General features: G+C 39.2%; 1 protein-coding gene across 2 annotated transcripts in view; it reads left to right on the forward strand.

The window, feature by feature from the left end:
- The first annotated feature begins 1,472 nt into the window (after positions 1–1,472).
- Positions 1,473–13,918, forward strand: part of LOC131057364 (psbP domain-containing protein 4, chloroplastic) — a 48,064-nt gene continuing 35,618 nt past the window's right edge. The window contains exons 1-3 of one of the 2 annotated variants that reach the window (XM_057991507.2): positions 1,478–2,048; positions 8,418–8,521; positions 8,732–8,840. In XM_057991507.2, the coding sequence (XP_057847490.2) occupies positions 1,667–2,048; positions 8,418–8,521; positions 8,732–8,840 (595 nt within the window). In that variant the 5' untranslated portion in view covers positions 1,478–1,666. Of the gene's footprint in view, positions 2,049–8,417; positions 8,522–8,731; positions 8,841–13,918 lie in introns of both variants that reach the window. The other variant, XM_057991508.2, reaches the window with a different exon arrangement.

Consider the following 13,918-nt stretch of genomic DNA (forward strand, 5'->3'; position numbering starts at 1 on the left):
AACGGGAGAAGATTGCACAGATTCTCGACAAGAAGACTGTTCGCACTCGACAAGGAGAATACCATAGATACTTGGTATAGTGGGATGGATTAGCACTAGCAGAGAGCACATGGATTACAGAGTTGGAATTGTAGCAGTTGGATCGAGGTCAGTGGCAGCAATTTGAGGACACCCACTTGTAGGAGTTGCATTCTTTTCAACCAGAGGAGAATGATGCAGGGACTTCGCGGGGTCATAACTTTTGACTCGGTTGTCCGATTGGGCTGAAATTTTACGTGGATGTAGATCTTGAGGAGTTGATTGGATTGCCATTTGAACCAAGTTTGGTAGGGCCCCCAAAACTTCAAATTTTCAGGGCCAGATTCCTTCATCTAAGGCCTCAAAATTGGCTTTTACTCTTTTTTTTCGATTTTTTAGAAAGTTAGTTTTTTAGTTAATTTTGAGCTCGTGATCTTTTTGAGATTAGAAAGTTGTTTTTTGTGTCGTGGGAATGTTTTTCAGATTTCTAGAAGATTTCGTGATTTTTGGGATAGATTTGAAAATTTCCTTAAATGGCAATTTTTGGATTTTGAACAATCTGCCCAAAAAGGAAATTTTTGGTGATTGTTTAAAATAGGGATATTTTCATTGTAATGGAGAATGGTTGAAGTTGCAGAAGAATATTGAAGGTGATTTGATCTAGACTTGTGTTATTGCTGATTATTCCTTGATATATTGGTTATGTTTTAACTGGCTACATCAACAACTAAACCTTGCAAAATAAAATCTTAAGAACAAGTTTGCCTTGATCAACGCCCTTGTGGGTTATTTGAACAAAACACTACAAGAAAATATGGAAAATGAACAACAATATAAAAGGCAAAACCCTATTTTGTAAAAGGCTAACCGTAGAAGGTGAGGAACAATAAACAATACTTAGGAGATGGAAAAGATTGACCAAATGGACATAAAAAAAGATTTTGAGGCAAGAGGATAGCAAAGGGGGTGATGCAAGAGGTTGGACAAAATTAGATAAGTGGAGTTCCCTTGCTGAAGAACACAAGAAAAATAGATAGACAAGATCTAGGGGCAAAAGGAAGATAAAAAACAAACAAAAGAGCTATAAGACTAAAGAGAAAGCAAGTTCTAAAAGCATGAAAGAACTTCAATAGCAAAAACTTCACCAAATATTATTATCACTTCTCCATTAAAACTTTTGTTGCAAAAACAATTACACAATCTTACCCTTAAAAAAAATATATCAATTTTTCCCCTAATTGACCTTCCACACTTTTTTCATGGACACTTTTTTCAGCATGAGACTCCAAAATACAATTGCTAGTTTTCATATCCTCTAAGTTAAATTCTATCAATAGCAAAACTTTCCATATAAAAAGCAGATGCCTAGTCAGCATCAAACTGTATCTAGAGCACCTTCAATATCTCTGATATTTCGACATGTGTCATGTCCATTATCCTAACACTCTCCTTCATTGGCTCACAATCATTCATTTTCTTCCATTCCTCGAAAATTCATGCCGCCCATCCAAAATACAAAAACTCTTCACCAAGTTTCTAGAAATTTGATAATCATTGTGAGTCGTGGTGTTTTTCAAGTGCATCCTTCCAATGCTCCCATTAATGAGCCATTTTTCATTTGCTTAAGCCATCAATAAGGATTTCCACAATGATTGTTCTTGCGGGTTGTAACTATGAAACCAAAATTTTGGGAGCAGCATCCTGGTCTGATAGCCTCTCAAAATACCATTTAATTCTACGACGACAAGCTTTTATTTCCGGCAGCAGGATTGGATTCAAATCTCCTTGCACTATCAAAACATCAACCAGATTTTCAAAAAATTACAGACTACCTGTTTTGGAGGCTACCCCTTTAGTTGCGGGGGAGGAGGAAAATGGAAAAGATGGATTAGAGATTAGCAGAAGGTTTACAGTCATGTTGGGTTTTCCAATGTTGGCTGCGATGGTGGGATTCTCTGAAAAGGCATTGGCAGTTAAACAATTACAGTTGGCGGGAAGGGTTCCAGGCCTATCCCCACCAGATGAAAATGGTAAGACAGACCTTGACCATAATTTCGCCTGTTGAAGCTGTGCGTTTGGATATATCTAGAGCAAATTGTTACCCCTGAAATACTTAAAAGTAACAAATCTTATAAACAACAATTTAAGATGCATAGACATACAAACAGGTGGGTAGTTAATTCACTACCAATGTACACACACATTTATTTCTACTTCATTTATGAAAAATATTTTTTTTCTTGGTTTTGGGAATCCTGGGCAAGGTTAGTAGCCAGCTTTCTTGCTGTGTGCGTGTAAGATGGGTTATTCATGATTTTTTTTTATGTTTGTGCATAAACTGACCGCAACTGCAACTGCTGGGGCTCTGGGCAGACTTTATTATTGATTGAAATTATGGGTTCTTAGTAAATCTTGGGTGAGTTTATGAGTTATCTCTCTATGTGTGGGACAAGATTGGTCATGCTTTAACTTAGTTCAACACTTTTTAGCCCACATATTGCTGGACTGCCATGGTTATGGGCCAGCCTATCTATGGGGAATTATAGGCCTTTTTCACGTTTGGTAAATCTTAAGTGAGGTTATGAGCTACCTTTATTGCCGTGTGGGGAACCATTACACATTTCTTAGTCCACAAACTGGCTAGGTCTTTTCTGTATATATGAATCTTTTTAGTGTGGCGGGAGAAAATTGAACTTCGGTCAATGCTCTTGCGGGGGTGTCTTTATTATTGTAGGGTTAAACTATACCTTTGTCGAACCAGGGGTATAATCTTATGACCTGCCGTGGCAATATATGTGCAACAAAATTATAGATTCTTGGACTAAGTGTAACTATAATGAATGCAATCTCAAACTAGGGAGTAGGAGATGAGAGGAAAGAAGAATTACGGAATTTCTCAGTGAATATAACTAATTATACACGCTTGCAACTATAAAACTGTCAGTTAATCCCAATTGCTTATCTTATTAAAGAAACGAAGCAGAGACATACAAAAAATAAAACATAGGAGACAGCCAAACAATATTGCTCAAGAAGCAGACCCTTTCTTACTGAGGGAAAATGCAGCTTATTCTCTTGAAACACAGAAACATCATGCAGCGGTTAAATACTGCTGCAGGGAAAATGTTCAATAATAAAATACTCTAGACTTGCACTTCTTCTATATGCTATTTTCGCTCTGTGATTTTTTTTCCTTTTTATTGGTAAACCTCATCTCTAGATTATCACATTAAGGACAAAGGTCAAGGCCAGTCCAAAATGAGTTGGGAAAAGTGCTAGACCTCTACCGAATTACAAATATATGAATAGTTATGACACACATCGACATATTTCCGAATATACATTTACATAATAAGAGATGCACAAGATTTGTGTTAGGAAAGGTGTCTCAACCTTGCACCTAATGTTAATTATATAAAGAATGTGGTTTTCGGATTATGAAACATATAAACTTTAATTTATGGGTCAAGGATGCTTGTCGGGTGGATCTTTTTGAACTTTACAATTTTAAAAAAAAGCTCCTCAATGGCCTTTTGGATCTTTTGGATTAAAAGTTATGGCCTTGTCATGTCCCTTTTTCAAAAAACTAGTAAAAGTCTTCTCACCCAAGGTGATTTGTCCCTAGGAGTTGCCAAAGGCCAAGGTTGGGGTTTCCTTCTAACACATGCCAAAGCATTGTTGGAGATCGGGGGTCAGAGTTGCGGCCGGGCGCATGCCAGAGAGCCATTGGAGATTGGGGTTTGGTGTTGTGGCCCGATGCATGTCAAAAAGCCATTGGAGATTAGGGTTTGCGGTTACAGATAGATGCATGCTAGAGTGAGAGGATAGCATGGCCTTAGGGATGCAACAGGGATTGGGGGTCAGAGCTACTACCTCACTCGTGCCAAGTCAGAAGGGGGGAAAATCTGAGTCTCTTCCAGATTAGTTTGTAAGGCCTATAAGCTTGGCTTGTGATGTAGTGTGTAAAATTCAAATTTGGGCCTTGGTGTCATTTTGGGTCTAGGTCGATTAGTTTGTTCTTTTGAGGGCAGCATATGAAATTAGGAAAACATTTCAATTGTGGACATCCATATTATGTTATTGTGTCTAGTGGGCACGTTGTGTTCAAGAGTTCGTCTATGGACAAAAACACATAGGAGACTGTGATTAGTGGATGATGTGCTTAACATATTCATGTAGCATGGATAAGAATGAATAAGATAAGGTGGTGTGGTGCAATGTCCCCACTTTGAAATATAATTTAATAATAAAATTAAATACAAAAGAATAAGAATAAAAATTAAAGTATAATATAAAAAAATATAATTAAATTTTGATTAAAGTTAATGAATGGACAAGAGGCATGAAATGATAAGTTGTGACTCCCCCAAATACGAGGTATAAAAGGGAGAAGAGAACTCATTTGAAGGGGGAATAATCTGGGAATTAGAAGTGCAGATTTAAATAAGTGCAGATCTGATTGTGAAAGGTTGTGTCCCTTTCAAAGGGTAGAAATAATGAAGAGTTGCACTCTTTCAAAGGGTGCTAGCGATGAAAGGGCGTGTCTCTTGCCAAAGGGCATACATGATGAAGAGGTGTGACCTCTCCCTCACATTGAGAGATATAAAGGAAAGGAATCAAAGCATTCAGTGAATCACCATCGATCTGATCAGATCAGATCTGTTATTAAGTTACAAGCAGTAACATCTTTGTTCTTGGTGGTATGCATGGGGATGTGCTGAATATGTATGCTTAATATATGAAGCCTGATAATGTTCTTATGCAGAATTTAGTAGTAATATTAATATGGACTGCAATATGTGTGACATTAATTTAATTTCATATACATTCATAGTACGTGAAAGACTAATATATATATAGCCCAGTCCTTAGTCTTCTACTAATGCCTACACTAGGATAGGGGGTTTGTGTAGGGAAAGGCAGAGTAATTTGGTCACTAGATGGGTAAGGACATATATTTCTGAAGCCTTGAGGGAGAGTCCCAAGATGGGCATAAACATATGCTCCTAAGAAACCTTGATGGATCCTGCTCGTAGACTATTTCCAAGTGCCCTAGCATAGTAATTCCACCATCTTCCATGGAGTTAGGGAAGAAGTGAGGGCGAACCCTAAATTTAATTAATTATTTATTGCATCATATATACTTCTAATCTCAATAACCTATTTTAAGACATAATGATGTTAAATGATGTATGTAACTAGTGGGAAACAGGTAGCGTTCTAATAGGGGACATTACACATGGGAGCTCTCCAAGCCCTTACTTCGGGGAAAAGATTGTGATGTTTTCTCAATACACATCCTTCACATACACCTTAGCATGCTTCTACTAATGGAAGCCCTTCTACCACTTTTAGTCATCCCATTAGTTATGTACTCTAAAAATGGAGATGTAGCCTCTTATGTTATGGTAGGCTATCTTCATTTGGTCTTGAAACTCTTGCAAAAGGCCCTTCACCAAATTTGTGAACTTATAAGACTTTTCTTTCTTGTCCATGTATCTGCTTACCGTGGTTTCACAATAAATTTATCTAGTTGGAACTCTATCTTATTTCCTTCTTGTGTTATTGGATATACAAATGACATATTCATCCCCAAATCAAGAACATGATGAACATCATGCCTAACATCTTTAGAAATTGCAATGGAAACCTTATTTTCTTTGGGAAGCTAAGGTATGAGAAAAGAGAAGCATTATCAGACATATAATGTGTACAACCAAAATCAAGAATCCACTTACTTTGAGATTTAAACATCACTTTGTTTAAAATGAAGGAAGAGAGAAAAGACTCGTAGGGTGACTTGAGACTTTCTATTACAATGTCCACTAGTTGCTAATCCTTCTTTTGACTTTCCTCTCTGCATTCACCTAAAAAATGCTGAATGTCTTTGATCATTGATAGATAATTCTCAATCTTACCATTCTCTCTAGGATCAAGTTCATATAACTTGCTTTCAAGCTTGTATGCTTGGTTACCATCAGGTGTATTGCAGATCTTCCCTAGCATATTTCACACGTCCCTTGGACACTCCTTGTTGACCACTTAGAATTGAAGCTCAACGCACATGTCTTACAATCATCACCCTAGCTTTGTGTTTCCACTTCATGTATTCCAAAACTTTCCATTCATCCTTTGGCTCAACTTCAGATACATCTAGAACTCTCCATAAACCTTCTACCATCAAGGCAAACTTCATCTCTTGAGCCAAGCTTGATAGTTGGTCCCAATTAGTGGTCGAGCAAGCAAACCCTTCTCCATCTTATTCACACAATCTGCTTCTCTTGCAATCCTCAAAGGCTTCTTTCTCTTCCTTGGAAAAAGTTGCTCAAATCTTATTTTATATTTGCACAATCTGCTCCTACAACAAAGACTTTCTTTCTCGTCTCCATGTGGTAGATCTCAGAAATAGCTTTCTAACAATATAAAGAAGTCCAAGTATCAACTTCATTTTCCTGGTATGGCCTCCAAAATAATTTGGAAACTTTGTCTCCAAAAAATGATAATTAAAATAACTGGATTTCAAAAAACTTCACCAATTGGAATTTGTCACATGTTGGCCTTAACTGACCACTTCCTAGTCCTCGTTGACTTTTTTAGAGGAACTCCTTGGAGTTGTTATATCCTGAGATTCAATGTCTAGATGGTATTGGGTTTGTTAAGCTTCTCTCCTCGTGCAATAAAAGCCCTAACTTGGGATGACAGAAGTGGCCCAATCTTTTTTGGAGTCATCCTCAGTCTGAAAATTTCAAAACTTGGCCTCACCATGTCAACAATATCATGGGATGCTCCTTTGTCATGCAATCTTCACTTCTTGAGTTTGTAATAGCTCCTGCAAAGCAAGGTGGCCTTTGAACCAAGGGTCTAACACTTAGCATTGATACTATTTTATAAAAATCACCAAGCATTTGCCATTAGATCAACAAGCATCTCCTCAAAGCAAGAAAGCAATACACCATCCAAAGTGCAATAAATAGTGATATTGGAGGTGCCTGAAGACACCAAAGAACTTCAGATTTGAAGAACCTCAGTTGAGTAAAGGCGTGAGAGAAAAGGCCTGGATACCTTGCTTGAATAGGCCGTTTTAGGAGAAAAAGACAAACTCTCTTCTTCTATGGCTGACCTGTCCACATGTATTTCAAATTTTAAAATAAAATATTACTTGTCCCAACGAACCAGCTATGACATGCCACTCAAATTGGGTCTGACAACCAGGTTTTCATATTCTAAGTCATTTTTGAAGGAGATTTTTATTTTATCATAATTTAAAAACCTGGACTCAGCAAAAACTTAGCAGCCCAAAATTTTGACTTGTACTTGAGACTTGGCAAAAACTAGGCAAATAAAATAATTACATAAATGCACAAAATAAACTTAAATAATGCATGAGATGCCCAGAGAATGAACGGAAAACATATGTCTATTTTGATCATTGTAGCATTACTTGGCATTGGGATTGACTTGACAAATAAAAATAATAAATCAGATCTGATTAATAGGTATGTATTTGGGACACTAAAATCTGCTGAGAAATTCACAAAAATAGGGGAAAAAAGCTCTTTTTGTTATTTCAAATGGAATAAAGTTGAAATAAATTCTTATTTCCCATCTGGCACAGCCCAAAATGATTTTTATGTTCTACTGATATTCCATGGTAACAATTGCTCAAATGCATTAGAAGTAACACTCTAAATCTTCTTTAATTATCCACTCTCTTAAGTAAAGTGTATCCTTATTCTCAGCATAATGTACTTTTGACTCTGGCCACATCAGAGGATTTTAAAACTCATAATGACTTGACAGCACTAGGAGAACTTTCATGAGATGCCTAACCGTGCAGAATTTGTTCCTATAATATGGGCTCTCAACATTTTCCCAAACTATATATGCACTTTTTCCCTACAATATGCTTCTGACGTAGGCCTGCACATATAAACACAAAAACGATAGTCTACAGATGAAGGCATGGGAGTTTAAACATATAATTTGTTTTGTATGTCTCTACACATATGCGTACTGAAAGAAAACATGACACATATTGAATGTGGAACTCTTTTTTATTTTCATTAGATGATGTAAATTGGAGAATAGTCTGAGCATTGTAATTACAGTAAGCTGAAAAGATTTTGCAGGGATCAGCTTGTTCTTGTATAGTTATCATACAAGTAATGAGAAAAAACAATGATCCTGCATGGTAGACTTATAGAGTGACCAACTAAGTTGATTCAGCCAGTATGGAAAATAAGTGTGAACAAGAAAAGGATCACATTCCTGATAGATGCCTAAGAACAAGGATCTTGACTAAATATGATTGTAGTCAGAATTTTAATGAAGCATCCATTTTTTTCTTGGGTTGATTCTTTTGTCTAAATAAAAGATAGGCATCACTGAACACTGAACAGGCATGAGGACATATCACAGACCAGAGGCAAAGTCAGGAGGTCATGGTGTTGGTTGGAGTCCAATAATTCCATATACGTTTACAGTTCCTCCAGACTGGGAAGAGGTAATTCTACTGTGCATCTGAATTACAGTATATAATTTGAATGATTATATGAATATCATTCTGAGAACAATTTCTTTTCCTTGGTAACTTAGAAGTTTATTGTACTTGTTGTTATGCTTACAATTTTCAAATTATATATGATGCTATTTTACAACTGAAAAAGTTTTCTGATTTTCTGGACATACTATGCTAAACCATAATGTATCACAGGTTCCTGTTTCAATTGCAGATCTTGGTGGCACAGAGATTGATTTAAGATTTTCAAACAAAAAAGAAGGAAATGTGTCTGTTGTTGTTGCACCTGTTTTGAGATTTGCAGGTATTATTCCTTATGTATCATTTGTCATTGCTTTTCCATTTCTACTCTTTACAGTCTCATTATCTAGAATGATCTTTGGAAACGGACATAATGAACCTTTGGGTGTAACATCACTGCCCGTATTTAGTTTACAGTATCTTGCCAAACTTTTTACTCAAGGTGATGATTTTCAAAAGTTTTTGGGATGGCAAGGCAGGGGAGGGAGGGATGTATTTCTAGGATGGATTTTTGGGAGGCTATTTTTTAGGGAAAGGCTATTTGATTTTTTGCTAGATGAAATTGGCTTTGGGGGTCATACCTGTTGACGTGTTTTTTAGGACAGCGTCTAACACAGAATAAAGTCACCAACGGTCACCTTATCCTCTCTTGATCAAGATTAGTCCGTGTGCTAGGATTGCTTAAAGTTCAAACGGCTAATCCCAAGGTTCCTTCAGTGCGTGGACGTGACTCAGATGTTTGATGGGTTTGCTGATAACCCAATCGGCCTTACGTGTGCAAGCTCAAAGATTTATGTACGGATGATTTGCAATGAAAGTTCTGGTTTTGGATCTTTTATGTTTTCAATTATGCAGAAAGTAAATAGGAGTAGGGTGGAGGAAAACTATGCTAAAGCTAATTTAATCCTAAGAACAGGAGACAAGATTACTTATGCAAAATCCAACCACTCTTCGTTTCGCCAGTAGAGCACAACTACACGAAGGCTGTGCAATCTTCAAAGGGTGCGTGGAGGCTTTTCAGATCATCAATACAGACCATCGGATCGAACAATCTCTACTGATGACCGAAGTTAAACACATACACATCAATAGGCTCAGGCTAACTTTGCACGGCGTACAACAATCAATTGCACGCCAAAAGTATGAGCTTGGATTCTGCAACAAGTTCTCCTATCAAATCCAGTTCTTCTAACAACACATAAGCAAATCTAATCTAATCGAAGAGAGCAAGACCATGCAGATTGCCAAAGTAGAACAAGAATACACCATCAAAATTCGAACAATGCATTAAGTTGGCTACTTCACAATCCTGATGCAACAATCTCAGACAAAATAATCTCTCCCCCACTTTACAAATGAGGGGGGTCACCCCTTTATATAGGCCTCAGGCCATGCAAACCCTAATTAGGGTTAACCCTAGAAGATTCCCACTCAAGGTGCAACAAGGTGGGAATCGACAATTAATAACCCATTATGCCCATATACAATTAACTCAAAGAGCATTAAATAGCGCCCATTAGCACATTAAATGTGCCCCATGATGTTGATTATGCCCAGAATATAACTGACACCTTCATAAATGCTCATCATTCTCTTGGTGATGGCGACATGCACAAAGAATCTGTCATAAAACCACAATGAGAAGGCGGCATGCAGGAAGATTCCCTCTCTGACGGCGACATGCATTGACTGGACCCACGTCTAGTCAAAATACCTTCAGTGATAAGTGTGCCACTATTATTCAGCCAAAAGACTTTCGTCCAAAAATGGACGACCATTATCCCGTTCATTTATGGCGTACGCAATGAATCTGCTGACGACAACTTCTAGTTCTCCGATGGAGATACTTGGCACATTTTCAATGTTAAATTCCATCAAGGCAATTTCTTCCTCGCTCTTGGAAAAGAAGCTTTCCCACTCCGCCATGACTTCCCGCGTCTTCTTCATTATACCGGAGAATGAAGAAACATTTGCAAAATGTTCCTTAGGAAATGAACCTACGAAGAAGAAATCGTGCAACTGAGATTTCAGGGAGTTCACCGTTATTCCTTCATCATTGAGTTTCTTTGCAAATAATGCTTCTATTGCACTAAGGATTTCCTCTTGTACCCCTCTGATAGACTCCTTCAAGGTGATAGAGTCAACGCTGAATTTGTCAAAGGTGTTCTTTCCTGAGCAGATGGCGTAGAACCATCGGGGAAAGTCATAAGCTTCATTTTCTTGGATCACTTTCTTGTCCACCAGAGTTTGCCTTGGAGTCTTCGTCAGAGCCCTGAGTCGCGGAATGGTTAAGTCCTGGTAAATGTCTACATCCTCCCATAATCCTTCTGCTGTCTCCAATCTGTTTAGGAGGGCCACGAACTTCGAATGAAGCTGAGCTAGATCCTCGATGAATTTTCCTGCCTCAGCATAAAACGTCCTCTACCCATTCCCGGGAATTTTGCGCCATTGCTCTAATAAGCTCTACATCATCAACCACTTCTTTGGGAAGGGAGGAAGGAGGAGTGAATGAAGGACCTACCTCCCTGAGGGGTCTTTTGAAACTCCTGACGTATTCACATAAGATTCTATTTTCTTCCCTCAGCCACTTACATTTCGCCTTAGATTCCAACAATTTCTCCTTCATGGCCAAGGAAGATTCTTCAAAGTCTCCCATTACTTGACCTGTGGAAGCGTGGCCAAGATCAATCTGTCTGATGACGTAATCCTCTTGCCTGATCTCACTTCTATCTTTAGACACTGCAGGCTCAACAATGTGCAAGGTCCGGGATCTAGATTCTTCCTTGACAACCTTGGAAAATTTCCGGGGAGCCTTTCTTTCCACTAGCTGATCCATCCTCTTCAATAATTCTTCCAACTCTTGAGCAGGATTGGTTCCTCCTTCTGCTTCACTCCCCAGCCTGCCTATCAACCAGTCTAGAGCGGGGATGGAGTGGCTATGATCCTCTGCATGCTCCTGTTCTTGAGATTCTTCCTCCATTTCACCAAGGATAGCCTCCACGAAGCTATCCTGGTGGGCTTCTTCCTGGTGTGGGGGACTTTCTTGCCTCTGACTTCTCGGTCTACGGTGTCCTTGTGAGGCATTGATGTTGAGTATATCGGGTGCTAGCATGCTCACTGGAAGTGGACCTGTGGTATGTGGAAACATTTCTACTTCCTGCTCACTCGAGGAACTAACTGGTGAATGCTCCCTTTCCTTCCTTGCTCTTTTTTGTGGAGGTTCTTCCTGCTGGACCTCCCGTTGAACCTCCTGTGGGATTTCCTGCTGGATATCCTTCTTCTTTGTTGTCCTTGGTCTCTTTGGGGCATTTTTTCCTTTATCCATTCGAGCTTCCCTTCCTGCCTGGACCTGTGAAGAGCTTTCCGTTGCCTTGCTGTGGGAATCCAAACTTCCCATTAGCTGGTATGTTAGATGAACATGTTCCTCCACCAAATTTCTTATCTGCATGTCAATCCAGTGCTTGGTGAATTTCAACACTGGTCTAGCTAAGATACTCAAATCATCCACCTCGAGCTCTGACCAATCTAGCAACTGAATAGGCTGATCCTTTATATTCTCGAATTCAGGTTGTATCAAATCTGCATCTTCCTTCACCTGATCTAGCACCTGATAAATTTCACTTATCCTGATAGTGTCGAGGGGCAATCTGGAATGCATTTTCTTCTGGACCTCAAGGTCATCCTCAGCACTTGCCTAGTAATCCTCTAAGTGAAACTTGTGTATGAATTTGACACCAACGACCTTTCTAATTTGGCTGTAAGGATCATATTGGGCCCGAGACGTATAAAATGGCAGGCGATAGAATGCCAATTCCCCTGCTGCACTTTCAGCGGCTTCCAAGCCTGGGCATATTTCCATGAAGTCACCCAAAACAACTGGAAATTGAATTGATTGCTTCTTCTTCTTTTGCAGCTGATCATAGGCAGTTAGTTGTCTCATGAGCTCTAGCAATACAAGCTTGTCTGATGGATATATGGGCAACTTGTATGATTGAAAGGAGAATCCTTGCGTCCTGATGTAGGTGAACTTAGGAAATTGTAAGAATGCCGCTCCATATTTTTGGACCAAGGCACTTGCTTGCGGTGACACCCTTACGTGCAACTTCTTCTGCATAAGTCGTGTCAAGTACATGGTGAAGGTGTCATTCGCCAACCTGTAAGAATTAACATTGTGGAGATGTAGGTGGGGATAACACTCATGTACTTTCAACTGAGCTGGTCCGCAACCCGTGATTCCTCTTGCTGGCAGCCCATCGAATCCTCCTTTTCGCGCAAGCATATAAAACAGGTAGGAGCTCATAAAAAAGGACTGGGATCTTTTCTCTTTTAGGTTCTTCAACTGCTCATGCAAGTAGTGACTGATCAATCTGGCCCAGTCGATTAGCATACTTGAATTCATGATCTCGCCTATGTAGAAGAACATCCAGGCCTCAAAGTTCACAGAATGTGGGCATCCCATTACTCTTCTTAGCATTTTGATCAAGTCTACATACTCCTTCTTGAACTCGAAGATGGTGAGAGTTTTGGGCATCTTGGAAACGTGCACTCTAGGCTTCAACAACCACTGCTTATTGATCAAATCAACACACTTGGCAGGACCTGCTTCATATATTGCCTAAGCTCTATTGCTGGTCCTGTACGTCATGGAATAATGTGAGGGAATTCCGAAAGCTTCACCAATTGACTCTGGAGTCAATGTTGCCAGCAGCTTGCCATCTGGCATTGAGATTGTTTTTCGCTCCAGATTATAATGTGTTGCACATTCCGAGACCAGGTCTGGGCATTGAATAGCGGGAGGAAAACCAGCTGCCGCAACTATTCCACTTTTCACAATTCTGACAGCTGTCGGGGATGGATTGTGCCCTGCTGTTCCGAACATTCGGATCTTGAATGCAGCCTGAATATGCCCAGGTTAGTATCGCTGATTTCATCCCATCTTGAATTCAACCGAGAATGAGGAAGAAAACTTTTCTTTTCCCTCTTGATCAATGCCTGCCTGGAGACAGTAGCTGCCTTGCTTGATTCCGCCATCCTGGAAGCACCTTGGAAATGATGAAAAATAGAGACTAAGTATGACTATTCTTCACTTCTCCACTTCTTTCCTGAATCTTGCACGTGAGAAATGAAATGCCTTTCCAAACTTATATAGAATTCTTAAGAGGCATTAAATTAGCAATTGCATTCATGATGCATCATACTTTTCTCAATTACTACGCCATGCAGAGGCAACTTCCCATGCGAATGGGTTTGAATTTAGAACCTTCCTTAAATACTCCAAGTCATGCGTCATACTTGGAAGATTCTCTTAGCCAACTCGTTGATTTTCACTCTTTCCAATTTTGGAGGGAATTTGGAGGATTC

The sequence above is a fragment of the Cryptomeria japonica genome, chromosome 5 (assembly GCF_030272615.1).
Source record: "Cryptomeria japonica chromosome 5, Sugi_1.0, whole genome shotgun sequence".
Classification (NCBI taxonomy): Eukaryota; Viridiplantae; Streptophyta; class Pinopsida; order Cupressales; family Cupressaceae; genus Cryptomeria; species Cryptomeria japonica.